General features: G+C 37.8%; 1 protein-coding gene across 8 annotated transcripts in view; it reads left to right on the top strand.

The window, feature by feature from the left end:
- The window catches only part of SYNE2 (spectrin repeat containing nuclear envelope protein 2), a 378,879-nt gene that overhangs the window by 110,636 nt on the left and 252,871 nt on the right, over positions 1-15,372 (top strand). For all 8 annotated transcript variants that reach the window (XM_064292573.1, XM_064292575.1, XM_064292574.1 and 5 more), the window contains exons 9-12: positions 4,063-4,163; positions 5,835-5,936; positions 8,296-8,433; positions 15,198-15,362. In XM_064292573.1, coding sequence (XP_064148643.1) covers positions 4,063-4,163; positions 5,835-5,936; positions 8,296-8,433; positions 15,198-15,362 — 506 coding nt within the window. The remainder of the gene's footprint in view (positions 1-4,062; positions 4,164-5,834; positions 5,937-8,295; positions 8,434-15,197; positions 15,363-15,372) is intronic.

The raw sequence follows: 15,372 nt of genomic DNA on the forward strand, positions 1-15,372 counted from the left end.
AACCAACTCAACGGCATCTAACAATGACAACATATGTGTATACGTATATACACATACATTATTATAAATTTTACTCATATAAAGGATGTGGAGCACACAGTTTATAAATAATGATAAAATATATGACACTTAATTATAAATTCTGTATAGTCCAACAGTGCCTTTTCTAGTACCTCTGGTATCTGGAGCCAGCTGAAGGTTGGAATTGATGCACAAGTGTAGTTCCAACATGCCTGCTGTTGATTGATATCTTCCTTTATATTAATGAGTAAATGGAACAAGGACATATGTCAGAACTTCACTCAGTCTTTAATGATATGAGTGGCTTCTTTGTTGAATCTAATACTGGAAGAATATTTTCTCAAGTTTCTGTGCTATTCACAATGTGTATGTGTATATGCATACACACACACACAGAGGACATACTTTGAAGTTTAATCTATATTGTTAACATTTTCATCGTCCCTTTCTTTATAATCAATAAAATAACAAATCAAACCCTCATTTGCTATTTTTTATGGTGTAAATATTCCCACCATGGCCAATTTCAAGCTCCCCCCACAGCCCTAATTTCAAACTACTTATGTGAAATTGGAAACCCTTGTGGCGTAGTGGTTAAGAGCTACAGCTGCTAACCAAAAGGTCGGCAGTTCGAATTTACTAGGCGCTCCTCGGAAACGCTATGGGGCAGTTCTACCTTGTCCTATGGGGTCGCTATGAGTCGGAATTGAGTAGATGGCAGTGGGTTTTTAATGTGAAATTGGAAACCCTGGTGGCATACCATTTAAGTGCTACAGGTGCTAATCATAAAGGTTGGCAGTTCAAATCCACCAGGCGCTCATTGGAAACTCTATGGGCAGTTCTACTCTGTCCTGTAGGGTTGCAGTGAGTTGGAATCAACTCAGCGGCAGTGGGTTTGGTTTAATGTGAAATCACTGAACACAGAGATAGTAAGAGACGAGCAGTAGCACACCATTGTATATTACTTCCACCATATGGATACAACAGATATAAGTAACCTCAAGAGCATAGATAATAGGGACAGATTACCCCATAAGCAAGGTATGCATGGGCTTACTTGAATTTACTTACTAATTTGTAGTGAAGAATTTCACATTTTTTTCACACATCAAAGATTCTGCTGCTAGGTATGACTGGCATCTGACTCTCTCCCAACCTCAGAGCACTTTCCTACAGAATTAAAGCCTCTTTTTAAACCCCTGACAGGGGCGGATGACTCACTAAGCAAGGTAAGTACGGGCTTATTTGTGCTTACTTACTCATCTGTAGTGAACAATTTCACATGGGTTTCAACACATCTTGCCAGTTTCACATGGAAATTGTTCAGTACAGATGAGTAAGTAAGCACAAATAAACCCATGCTTACCTTGCTTATTGGATAATCTGCCCCTGGGTGAAACCCATGTGAAATTTTGCACTGCAGATTAAAGAATAAATACAATTAAGCCCATGCATAGCTTGCTTACTGGTTAATCCCGATAATAGTAAAATGTAAAATAATTAGGAAATGATTAGTTTTGGATGTTTATTGACTATTTTTAATATAATTTATTTAGTTGTATGTTTATATAGTTTCCAAACAGTTTCCAAAACTGTTGAAAATTTATCGATCAGCTCTTTCTTGGTAGTGTTAGCTAGCTGGCTCTACTGACCCATTGGCAATGGATTAGTCACTTAATCTTTTTGGTCTTCAGTTTTTTTAATATGTAAAAATTACAGGGTTAAATTAGATAATATTTGTAAGTTCGCAGTTAACTTAATGATTCCGTATTTCTTCGTATCATTTGTATCATTGGTCTAGTTTCATGTTGCTTGTCATTAATCCTTTTTGTTAATATTTTTTTATCTCCTTGTTTTGTTCCCCCCTTTCTCTGCCTTTTCTATTTGCTTTTTGTCTTTTTATTACCTTTCTTTATTTTCCCCATGGGTTGCTTTAATTTCCCATTTCTGATTATTGGTTTGTTTGTTTTGATACTTTTCTCATATTGTGATTCTTTATTATTAATATGACAATTTATTTTAATAGCTGCAAATAATTAGGCGACTGATGGTATAAACCCAGAAAACCCAGTGCCGTCGAGTCGATTCTGACTCATAGCGACCCTATAGGACAGAGTAGAACTGCCCCATAGAGTTTCCAAGGAGTGCCTGGTGGATTCGAACTGCTAACCGTTTGGTTAGCAGCCATAGCACTTTTCCGCTACACCACCAGGGTTTCTGCACTGATGGTATAGAGAATGAAATAAAAGCAAATTTCTTCCACAGTATGAATGATGGCCCTTAATTCATTAAAAATAGCTTAAATAATAGCTCAGTAATTTAAATACATCATGATTATTGATGCAAACCAAATGCCATAGCCATACTTGAATAGGAAATTTATCCTTTGGCACAATTTATGAAAAATATTTAATCACCATGCAGGGCTTGGTAAGCAAGGAGAAGTTTTTAAAAAAGAAATAACTAGTTAAGCCAATATCATTATTTTAATCTCTTGATATTTATACCTTTCTCAGTAAAAAATAGAATAATTCAACTCTAGAGGGCTCTTTCTTTTTTGGAATTCCATCCTCAGCTTTTTATAGATCCCTTTTATATGCTTGTTGTTGTTGTTAGTTGCTGTCAGTTGATTTCAACTCATGGTAGCCCTGTGTGTGCAGAGTGGAACTGCCCCTTAGGGTTTTCAAGGCTGTGACCTTTCAGAAGCATATCACTAGACCCCTCTTCCAAAGTGCCTTTGGGTGCATTCAAACCACCAGCCTTCCAGCTTAACTGCTTACATCACCCAGGGAACTTTTTATATGCTTACTGCCTTGAATTACATTATTTGTATATGAATTAGAGTCACTTTCTTCCTCAGGTGACTTCGACACCTGTAAACACATTCCCTAGGTCAACTGGATGGCACACAACAACAGCAACAAAGCATGCATAGTGTGCTGTATTTGTTTGATTTTTTTTTTCTTATTATAAGCTTCTTGAGGAGCAGATGATGTCATCTTATTTCCAGCATCTGATATCTATTTATTGAATGAATAAAGGGATGAAACATAAAGTCCCCGAGGACTGTACTCTGTGCCTGTGACCTGCAGTTGTTGGCACTCTAAATATTTATTGAGTTTAACTGAGTTGGTAAATAAAGGAGACTTCCTTTTTACTGATTTGCAGTGAAATGCTTTATTGCACAAATGCTGAAACCTGCACTCCTGCATTCTTGGAGGAGTTTCTGCACCATGTCTCCTTAAATTGAGAATGCTTTACTTTCTCCATTTTACTCTTGGTTACTGCTTACGCCCTCATAATACAACATGCATTAAAAACCCATTGCTGTTGAGTTGATTCCGACTCATTGTGACCCTATAGGACAGAGTAGAACTGCCCCATAGAGTTTCCAAGGAGAGACTGGTGGATTTGAACTGCCAACATTTTGGCTAGCAGCTGAGCTCTTAACCAGTGTGCCACCAGGGCTCCATAGGGTCCGTGTGAGTCAGAACTGACTTGACAGCAACGGGTGTGTCTACTTTCACACTGCAGCCACAGACTTGAGTACTTGCAACACAGACTGTATGCAGCTGAGCTCTTTAACCACTGAGCCTCCAGGGCTCTGCAATATGTGTAAACCAAAGAAACCAAACCCACTCTCGTTGAGCTGATTCCAACTCATAGCAACCCTAGAGGACAGAGTAGAACTGCCCCATAGAGTTTCCAAGGAGCGCCTGGTGGATTAGAACTGCTGACCTTTTGGTTAGCGGCTGTAGCACTTAACCACTACACCACCAGGGCACTGCAACATGTATAGTGATATTTTATTATTAGGAAACTGAGACTGCATGTACTGGTGCCAAGACTGAATCCAGATCTGACTGATTTTAGATCTAAGCTCTTAACCACTACACAGTCTTGGAGCGGGCAAGTGACTAGAGAGTGCATCAGTGGGAGACCACTTTGGTTCATTTCACATCTGTCCTATGGTACAGCCTGTTCTGGGGTGTTAATTATATTAGATCACATCCATAGCTGACTGTGTGGCATATCTTGCAGACGTGGATGTTACTAATCCTGATGAAAAGTCAATTATGACCTATGTGGCACAGTTTCTCAAGTATTCAAAGGATGTACCTGGGACTGGAGAGGAGACTCAGGTATGTCTTTATAAGTACAAATCAGTTCATTTTTGTTGTACCCTACTAAATATTTAATTAAAAAAATTGAGATATAATTTATATACAGTGAAACGCACAGATCTTAAGTGTACAGGTCTGAGTTTTGTCAAATGCCTACAGCCATGTAAACCATACTTCCATCGTGATGTAAAACACCTGTGATACAGAACATTTATCTTTGCTCTGTCTAGTCTGTACCCCACCAGACAACCAGTATTCCAGTTTCTTTCACAATAGATTAATTTTGTCACTTCTTTTTTTAACTTAAAAGTGGTAATTTATGAAACTTTGCTGAATCATCTAAAATACCTTTTAAATAGGCACTCTGTAGGACAAACTGAGTTCCGTTGACTTTTTAAAAATTCTGGAGGTATCAAATTTTTTTCTATTGTAATTTTTAACAGGTTTCTTGAGATCTAATTTGTATGCTATAACATTTACCCATGTAAAGTGTACAATTCAGTGATTTTTAGTCTATTCACAGAGTTGTGCAACCATCACCACAATCTAATTCCAGAACATTTTCATCATCCCAAGAAAAAAACCTGTACACATCTTTTTTGGTCTTTAACTTCATAAATTGAATGGTATGTGTTGTGTTCTACTCTCGATCCCTGCTTGTTGAGCTCTTGCTCAATTTCCATCACATTGCCATTTAATTACTCACTTTTCCCTGTTGACTTTCAGTCAATTACACAAAATATTGTGGATGGCAATTTCATAAAAATCAGCGAACTGAAAGAGAACACTTATTCTGCTTCAATGAAGATAAATGAGTGCTGTGAATTTAGTGAAGTGTTTATGGATATTTATAAATGTATTTCAAACTATTTTCTTAGACATGTTTATATGCAGTCATATTATCACATTTTATTTGACAAATTAGGCCTATGTTTTCCCAACTGTTGTGTTTGGGGCACTCCGCCAGAATTTTGCAGACCTTGGAAGGAGAGACTCAAGCTTCTAATTCAGTTCAGTTATTTCTGACCTGCCGAGGAGCTGATCTTTCCCAATTAATTTTCATGTTAAAAAATAAAATTAAAAATTCAACTGTCCATGAAATTGGATGCAAAAATATTAGAAGACACTCTTGCTTAATAGAAAAGGAAAGTAAATGGACGTTAAAGGAGAATGGAAATAAGATGTAATCACCTAAGCAAGAATGTAGGAAAAAATCATTGTTGCTCACTTCCGTATAACATAACCAAACGTTTAGCAGTAGTAGGTTTCAGATCCTTAAAATGTTTACAATTTTTTATGTCAGTTTTTGCAGAGTGTGAACACCTCTTAAATTACCCCATACTTAGATTTAATTGAAAGCAGTCCTATGAAATGTCTACTATAAACAAGTGATTTAGAATAATGCTCTTAAAAAACTGATGAATAATCAAAATGGATACGTCCCAAAAAGGGGGTTGCTTGCCCTGTTCCTTTAGCACGTTATTATATTTGTTGCTAGTTCCAATCCATTTTGAATTTAAGGTGTTATATGAATAAACAAAATTCCTCTTTGGCACAGTGAGTCACTGGTATGTAATGGCTACATTATTTCATTAACATTTTGGAGTTGTTAATTTTATTGTTAAAAAAAAATCACCAAGCCTATTTAGGATGTGATTTTAAATGTGTTTTTATTTTTGTGAATTACAGGGAAAGGTGAAAGATGCTGGAGTTTGGCTAACTTTACAGGAGGAAAAGCTACAGAAGGCGCTAAAGGATTCAGAAAATGAGTCCTACTTTAAAATGTATGAAGTAAGTATGAATTTAAACAGCGATTTATTTTAGTTTACTCCTTTAGGGAAGAGTAGTAAGAATGTTTTTAGAAAAATCTTTTAGAGTGAATTATTTAGATATTAAATTAATGCCAAGTTTTAAGGCTGAATTCTAGGATCAACCAAAAACCAAACCCATTGCTGTCGAGTTGATTCCGACTCACAGCGACCCTGTAGGACAGAACAGAACGGCCCTGTAGGGTTTCTCCAGGGAGCAGCTGGTGGGTTCGAACTGCTGCCTTTTTGGTTAGCAGCCTTGGCTCTTAAGGACTGTGCCACCAGGGCTCTGAATTCTAGGACAGTGCTTCTCAAATCTTAATGTGCATATGAGTCACCGGGGGATCCTGTTAAAATTCAGATTCTGGTTTAGTAGGTATGGGGCAGGCCCTGAGATTCTGTATTTCTTACAAGCTCTCCGTGACTGCTACTGGTCCTTGTATTACTTTGAGTCACAAGGTTCTACAGCAGGAGTTGGCCCTGCCAGCTGCTTTTGTAAATAAAGTACTATTGGAACAGAGTCACACCCATTTATTTAATTATTGTCTATGTCTAATTTCAGAGCCCTGGTGGCTCAGTGTTAAGAGTTTGGCTGCTAATCAAATGGTTAGCAGTTCGAGTCCACCAGCTGCTCCTTGGAACCCTATGGAGCAGTTCTACTCTGTCGTACAGGGTTGCTGTGAGTCGAAATTGACAACAGTGTGTCTATTTTCATGCTACAACCTCAAAGTTCAGTACTTAGAACAGAGATTGTATGACCCACAAAGCCTAAAATATTTACTTTCTGGCCCTTTACAGTAAATATTCGTAGATTCTGGTCTAGAGCAGAGCATGCTTTTCAGAATAAATATTGAATGAAAGAAAATCAAGAAACCAGGAATGGGGCATTCCCACAGTTACAACACAGGGCCTAAACCAGAGAGTCCTTTGGGGAATAATGGTACCTTAGGGTCACTACATACCGAACATTTGCCATGTACCAGGTACCTTACTAATAAGCACTTTGCGTGTTACCACATCTTGCTGAGGCGGAAGTGTTGTTATTCCAGTTTTACAGATGAAGATTTTTTTCAAGGCTTAGAAGGACTAAGTGACTTATCTAAGGTTACAAAGGTAGAGGTGGGGTTTGAGTAGATGTGTAGCTTCAAAGCCATGGCTCTTTTTTTCATCCCGATGCTTCCCCAGGGCAAGCAGTTATTCCCTATACAACCTTGAAAGGGACTAACAGGAGCCAAAGTAAAGCTTCCATAGTCTTGTCCCTTACAACCCATTGTCAGTGCAACTCTGTGCCACCTACCAATTCCATATCCTGCATAAGGTAGGGATACTGTTATGTGCTTACATAGCACCTAGCATCTCTAGACCTCAGTTTCCCTATCTGTTAAATGAGGAAGTTGGATGAGTCCAGGCATTCTAACTGTAATGTTCAGTAGATTGTGTGACATGTGGTGATACCATCTTTTTTTGGCTTGGAGCCATCACAGAATTGAGGGGTCAGACATTCTCATTTCCCATGGGTCTGAGCTTCATAGGCCTCTCTGCTTCTTCTTTCTTAGCCCTAGCCTGAGATTTTTTTCATTAACAAGATGCTTAGTGTCCACTGGAAGAGTCTTCTCTCATACATGTCTTTAATTTAGTAAGGTACTGCAGATACAGTCTTCTCAAAAAGAAAGCTCTTCAAAGTTATTCATTATTGGAAAGAATCAAATTAATTATCTCTTGGTATGTTGATAAAATTTAATGAAAAATGCTGTCAATAGTTACGGGTAATATTTTAAATAATATTTATTGAATCGACTCAAATATTTTATGTAAGTGCAAACCACAAAAAATGCTTTATTTATTAAATTTTTGAGGACAGGGATAAAATGTTTTCTAAAGACTAAATGACTTGGAAAGCATTGGCTCAAGCTCAGTTAATCATAAACACTGTAATTCATTAATACAGTATGCTCACTGTCATATAATTCTCACTTCGAATCATTCTTTTATTGTTGTGAACACATATTTGGGGAGATCAAACAAGTTCACATTTGGCACATTGCATAACGGCCTGTCCTCTAGAGGTTGGTGACCTTGCCACTGTATTTGAGTAGGAATCCCAACAGTACTGACACAATCCACAAGCCATGCCCTGTGTCACTCTGATGGCACCCAAATTTCCAAGATGCATGGAAGAAAGAAACCAGATCACTGAGCAGCACATACTGAATTCTGAAGATTTTGCCTTTATTTAAGTGAAATTGTAAATATAACCTATAGCTATAGATCTGAAAATAGCAGATTACATTTTATAAACTGATTAAACATTTTCATCTTTAAAATACCCTTTGTAATTGTAGAGCCTACTGTCCTTTTTGAAATCATTCAATGAAGAAAAAAAGCCCTTTTTGGACATCCTGTTGATGCAGAAGAACCTGGATGAGCTGAGTGAAGATCAGCTACAGTTGAGAAGAGCCTGGGATGGCCTCAACCACCAGGTTACTGTGTTACATTGATTACAAGAGCTTTTCCCTGGGGTGGCTTTTATGTTGTTGGATGAGAACTTTACTTTAAATTTCCATGAGAAATGCTGTAAAAAGTCGAGGGCGATGCTTCATCAGAAAGTGAGATAGTGTTCTCTATTTTTTCTCCATGGACTCATTTCAATGGTGGTTGAATTTAAAACATTCTGCTTAGGGAAATTGCAGGCTTATCTACAGCTTTTATATTTGCCATCAGTTCTTGGTTTGTTGCAGTAGTTTGTCCATACTCTTATTGACCTGCAGCCTCCCCTCTACCGCCAGCCAATGTCATGTGTCCCTATCAATAGATGCTCAAAGAGGGGACAAACCCATACAGAACGAATGTAACAATGTATGTATGTGTGAATATATGTCTATGACTTCAGTCCTTTTAAATTTATTGAGACTTGGTGTATGGCCCAACATAGGGTGTATCTTGCTGTACATATATTACATGTAGTTGAACAGAACATGTATTTTGCGTTGTTGTGTATAGTGTTCTATAAATATCAATTAAGAGAAGGTGGTTGATAATGTTTAGATCATCTATGTCTTTTTTAAAAATTTTTATTGTGCTTTAAGTGAAAGTTTACAAATCAAGTCAGTCTCTCATACAAAAATTTATATACACCTTGCTATATACTCCTAGTTGCTCTCCCGCTAATGAGACAGCACACTTCTTCCCTCCACTCTATTTTCGTGTCCATTCAGCCAGCCTCTGACCCCCTCTGCCATCTCATCTCCTCTCCAGACAAGAGCTGCCCACATACTCTCATGCATCTACTTGCTCCAAAAAGCTCACTCCTTACCAGTATCATTTTCTATGCAGTAGTCCAGTCCAATCCCTGTCTGAAGAGTTGGCTTTGGGAATGGTTCCTGTCTTGGGCTAACAGAAGGTCTGGGGACCATGACCTCCGGGGTCCTTCTAGTCTCAGTCAGACTATTAATTCTGGTCTTTTTAAGAGAATTTGAGGCTTGCATCCCACTGCTCTCCTGCTCCCTCAGGGGTTCTCTGTTGTGTTCCCTGTCAGGGCAGTCCTCAGCTGTAGCTGGGCACCATCTAGTTCTTCTGGTCTCAGGCTGATGTAGTCTCAGGTTTATGTGGCCTTTTCTGTCTCTTGGGCTCATAATTACCTTGTTTCTTAGGTGTTCTTCATTCTCCTTTGCTACAGCTGGGTTGAGACCAATTGTAGATCATCTATATCTTGACTGATAACTAGTCTGGTTGTTCTATCAATTGCTGAGAGAGGGGATTAAAGCCTGTAATGATGACTGTGGAATTTTCCCACTAATTCTGTCAATTTTTGCTTCATTATTTAAAAAAATTTGTTATTGGATGTGTATATGTTTATGATTGTTATGTCTTCCTGATGAATTGACACTTTTACCACTATGAAATGTTCCTGTTGTCTCAGATAATATTGTTTTCTTGACATCTACTTAATCTGATCTTAATATAGATATCCCAGCCTTATGCTGACTGTGCAGTATATCTTTTTCCTTCATTTACTTTCAGTGTATTCGAGTCTTTATATTTAAAGTGCATCTCTTAAGAACAACATATGGTTGGATCTTGCTTTTTTAGCCATTCTGGCAATCTTTGTCTTTTAATTGGAGTGTTTAGTTCATTAACATTTAATTTAATTGCCGGTATGATTCAATTTAGGTATACCTTTTTATTGTTTTCTGGTTATTCCCTCTCATATATCTTTGTTCTTTACTTTTCTGTCTTATTGTAATTTTTTTTAATTCCATTTTATCTTTTGTTTTTCTTGCTTTACTATTTCTGTTTTTAAGGAGCCCTGGTGGCGCAATGGTTAAGTGCTTGGCTGCTAACCGAACGGTCGACAGTTTGAACCTAGCAGCCACTTCACAGGAGAAAAGACCTGGCAATCTGCTGCCCAAATAATTTATAGTCTAGGAAACTATATGTGGCAGTTGTACTCTGTCCTTATAGGGTTGATATGAGTTGAAATCGACTTGACAGCACACAAAAACAACAGTCATATTTTTAGAAGTTGCTCTGGGAATTACAATACACAGTCTAAAAATTAAGAGTTTTACAACTTTTAAATTATTGTGCATCTTCTTGTAAAATGTAGAAATCTTGCAATCAAGTCGATCTGTTTATCTCCTGTTTTTATGCTATAGTTTTAAATGTGTATGTGTTATAATCATATGTATGTGTGTGTGTGTACATACAGTCATGTTGCTTAATGTCCACGATATATTCTGTGAAATAGGACTTTATGTGAGTTGGACATTGTGCAAACACCGTATTATGGACGAAGGTCCTTTTAGGCATTCACTTCCACAATAAGATTTCGTCCACGCTAATAATTTGCCAGGGCAAATAACATCCCTCTACGATTAGTTTATCTAAGGTTTAAACAAATTATTCTGCTGCCTTTGCGTCAGCACTTGCAGACTCACCACAGATTTTCATATTGCAGTGAAAAACGTTGTTTGAAGTGCTTGAACCACCCAGAGCTAGCACTGAAGTGAATATCATAGTCCTGTCCTGCTTTGTCTTTAAGCATGTCAGACACGCTTCGTACCTTATCAGTGAGTGCCAGCATGCTGAGAGGGATTCACTTTTGTGTTTGGTCCTCAATCCACAGAGCTAGAAGTTTCTCCATATCTGGTATAGGTCCGGCTCGCATTTTCCTTTGCCTTGTAGCTTTCTGTGAAGCCAATCCTTTAAAAGCTTGGAGAATTTTATCTGTGTTTTTGAGGATTGTTGTGATACTTGAGCGCAACGTGCTTAAATCCACTATGTCCCATTCTCCAGTGGTGATTTCTGAACTCTATTATAACCTTATGGAACCATGGATGTATATGCAGTTTGACTTTGCCCGAACAGATGTTACGTGGTGCATGACTGTATATATATTTTAAAAGAATTAGGAAGAAAAATTAGTCTTTGATATTTATCTAGATACCATTTCCAATGTTCTTCATTTCTTCCTAAAGCTTTGAGTTTCCATCTGAGCTCATTGCCCTTCACCCTGAAGACCTTCCTTTAACTTAACTTACAGTGTGCATCTGTGGGTGACAAACTCTCTTAATTATCTTTTATCTCTATGTCTTTATTCTACCTTCATTCTTTTTTAAAGCAGCTTTATTGAGGTGTAATTTACATGCCACAAAATTCAGTCATTTTAAGTGGATAATTAAATGATTTTTACTAAATTTACAAAGTTAGACTAGAGACTGTATGGTCTCCAAAGTAAAACATATATCCTGTCTGGCCTTGTAACAGAAAAAGTTTGCTGACCCTGCAAACTAGTTTCTTGACTTAAAAGTGAGGCTGTTTTCAGAATACATCTTTCACACCATTTACTAAATGTGCTAAATAGTCTAGTGGCTTAAAAGCGCCACCCTTTACAGAATACCGAATTTTGAAGAACCAGTGCAGCTCCAAAAATCTTTCCATCAAGTGGTGGTGTTCTTTGCGTTGTCAGCTCATGTTCTGGTCACAGCTTTGAAACTGATAGTCGTGAAGGCCTAGAGCTGTCTGTGACAAGTCTCAATAGAATGGAAGTTGAAGAGCAAGATGTTGTCCATATAGCACAGGATGTTCCAGGCCACAGAGACCTGGCCTAATTTTGCTGAATATGATTTGGAAAAATTACCCCGAATGATGAGAAAAACCATAGGAAGGACTGTTTTATAAGATTAAGTACTACAAATTGACAGTAGCTTGGAAATCTGTCCCTTAGGTAGATTATAGCTCATTTTCTTGATGTGGCAAAATGAGACACGTTAATTTAAAAAAAAATAATACCATTTAGACAGTTTCTGGTTCAATAGCTTGAGAACACAGATATCTGAGAGCATCATAGTAAATGATTTAACTTTAAGCCTGCTCTGGAAAGTAGTAATATTATTTTGACCTGATAAGATCTTATATAAATTTTCAGCCAACTTCATAAGTAATTATTTAACCTTAAGAAAGGAAGTGTGGATTTTCTATGTTCAATGAGAAAGGAGCAAAATAAAAGGCAAATATCGCCTTCTGTCTTTCCTCTTCTGACTGCTACAGAATTATTACTATAGCCCTGAGACAGGAAGCACTGGTTTTGTTTCATTCAGAATATATACAGCTTTCAGTCGTGAAAAGAATAACAGTTGCATTAGAAGTATTGTTCTTAGCCTTCCTTTAACGCTGTCATTTATCAATTTTTTGGTTTGTTTATTTTTTCTTATTTTTTGGCAAAGGCACAAATAATTGGGATATAATAAAAGCCCATGCTAACTTGTGTATGTTGAACGTTCATACTAATGAAAACATTTTTAAAATTCTTTTTCCAACTGGTGACTTAATGGCGTATAGTTAATGATTTAAGAGTGTAGAGTTGTCTCTGCCTTGTGCTTGAGATAATAAAGCTGCAAGGAATAAAAGCCAAACAAAATGGAAAAGCTATAATAATTAATGCTTCCATTTTGTGAAGTTTCATTAGTCTGCCTTAAGCCTAACTTTGTCTTCATTTTGCATGCCTGGGTTATTGGTTAAATGTCTTTTAAGATTAGATATTTGCCTTGCATGTGATGCTCAATCATGATGAATCTAAATAACTCATACCAAAGTTTTGCCTACTCTTTCCCCTCTTTGAAAACAATTTAACTTTAAGAATAATGACAAGTAATTTAGTAGAACTAAAATGGAGAGAGCGAGAGAAGAAAAGACTTAAAAAACTATACATTCATTAGAGTAAGTTGATGAACTTGACTTTAAGAATGAAACAAATCTTAATTTGTGCTTGATATTTATAAGGGGTATATTTGGAATGCGAATGCCTCAAAATTGATAAAAGAGCTATGCTAGTTCAGATTTTTTTTTTTAAAGCCACATTTTTAAAGGGGTTGTCAGAAAAGGAGGTGGCCTTGGAGCTAGATTTTATTGTGCTTAAGAATTCCTATCAACAGCCTGAAGTCAGTGTCCTTCCAGGGCACTCCCTAGCCTCTCTGTCTGGCACTGTTAAATCACTCACCACACTGTACTGCTAGAAACCCTGGTAGTGTAGTGGTTAAGACCTACAGCTGCTAATAACCAAAATGTCAGCAGTTTGAATCCACCAGGCACTCTATGGGACAATTCTACTCTGTGCTATAGGGTCTCTATGAGTCCGAATCGACTCGACGGCAATGGGTTTGGTTTGGTTGTTTTTTTTTACTGTACTGCAACTGCGTACTTCTGCTTCCCCTGCTAGATGGTTCATGAAGGAGCTGTGGCTTTTATTGATCTGGTTGACCCTCAGATGTAGAGGACTCTTGTCATTCTTCAATTCAGGGCACATGGGTCTAGGCAAGGCCCTACTCTCCTTTTGATTGTGAGTTTATTTCAGGGCTTCCAACTGGTTTGTTCTGGCTTGAACCCCTGCTGAGAATTTGCATTTCTAACAAGTTCCCTGCCAAGAATTTACATTTCTACCCCAGATATACCGAATCAGAATCTACATTTTTAACAAGATTCTCAGATGATTGTTATGTGTAACTTCCTGGGAACGTGTTAGAAATGCAAATTCTCATCAAGAGTTCAAACTGGACCAAGCTGATTTATCGCCCTGGTTTATTTTCTTTTATTACCCACACCCAACTTTCATTCCCTTTCCTCTCAGGCCATTTTCTTTGTTTAATGTGTATCTTTTTGTGTTTTATGTTCTTCCAAAATATGTGTTATATTTATGTGTACATGTATTTTTAAGTTGTGTCAATTGTATTGATGCTTTATCTCCTTCTGTTTCTTTTATTTTTGAACACAATGTGTTTACGATGCATCCATGTTGCCAGATGTACGTCTAATGTGCTACTAGCTGGTACATCCACTCATGTGTCCTTTCCACTCCAGAAGCTGTGCCTTCTGTGTCTTTATTCCTAGCTCTTAGCATAATGGACGGTCTGTAAATGTTTGCTCAATGAGTGAAGGAGTGAATAAGTTTTGATGATGCTCAGTATGGGGAAGATATCCAGGTAGAAGGGGCAGTGAGAGTGAAGACATGGGAGTGTGGTAAATAATTAGGAAACAGGTCGTCAGAGTTTGGTGCATGTAGGGAATGTGGGGAGGCAGTGGAGGGAGGTGTGCTGGATTGTGGGGGGCTTTGGTGAAGAAGGAGCCCTGGTGGCACAGTGATTAAAGCTTAGCTGCTAACCAAAAGGTTGGCAGTTCGAATCCACCAGCTGCTCTTTGGAAGCTCCATGGGTTAGTTCTACTTTGTCCTGTATGGTCATTATGAGTTGGAATTGACTCAACGGCAGTGGGTTTGGTTTTGGTTTGTTGTGGTGAAGAACAGATATTCAGGACCATACTCATGTTAGAGATACCTAATGTGAATATATGATTAAGGCTAGTGAGGGAAATAATGCAGAAATCTGTGTGTGAGGTGTAGCTATAATGTCAGAACACAGGGGCAAACGTTTCAAATGATAGCCATTCAGCACAGTAATCCATTCTTGAGTATTTCTGATTTCCTCCTTATAGCCTATTATGGATATATCAAAATATTTGTTTTTAGCCTTATGCCCTCTTCTCCTACAGCTTTTGAACCAATTGTCTTCCCTATCAGCATGTAGTTAAATGGTATTCAGAACTAAGAAGTTTAGCCATTGAGAAGATTTCCTTGTATCGCATTAGTTAGCCTTGGCTTTAAAAGCAGCTTTAAAGATTTAAATTTACTGTGTGTGAAGACATAAACTAGAAGATTCTAGTGATGAGCTCCGTCCCCCCTTTTTTTTTTCAGATTAATGTGTGGAAAGCAAAGCTGAACCATGCCTTGCCCTCACCCCTCCATCAGATTGAAGCTTGGCTCCAGGAGATAGAGAATCTCCTAGATGAAGATTTGCCGGCCTCCTTGGATTACACTGAAGCCAGGACTCAAACTCAAGAGAAAATCACTTTATTCAAGGTAGGAAAAG

Source organism: Loxodonta africana, chromosome 10 (genome assembly GCF_030014295.1).
Source record: "Loxodonta africana isolate mLoxAfr1 chromosome 10, mLoxAfr1.hap2, whole genome shotgun sequence".
In the NCBI taxonomy this organism is placed as follows: Eukaryota; Metazoa; Chordata; class Mammalia; order Proboscidea; family Elephantidae; genus Loxodonta; species Loxodonta africana.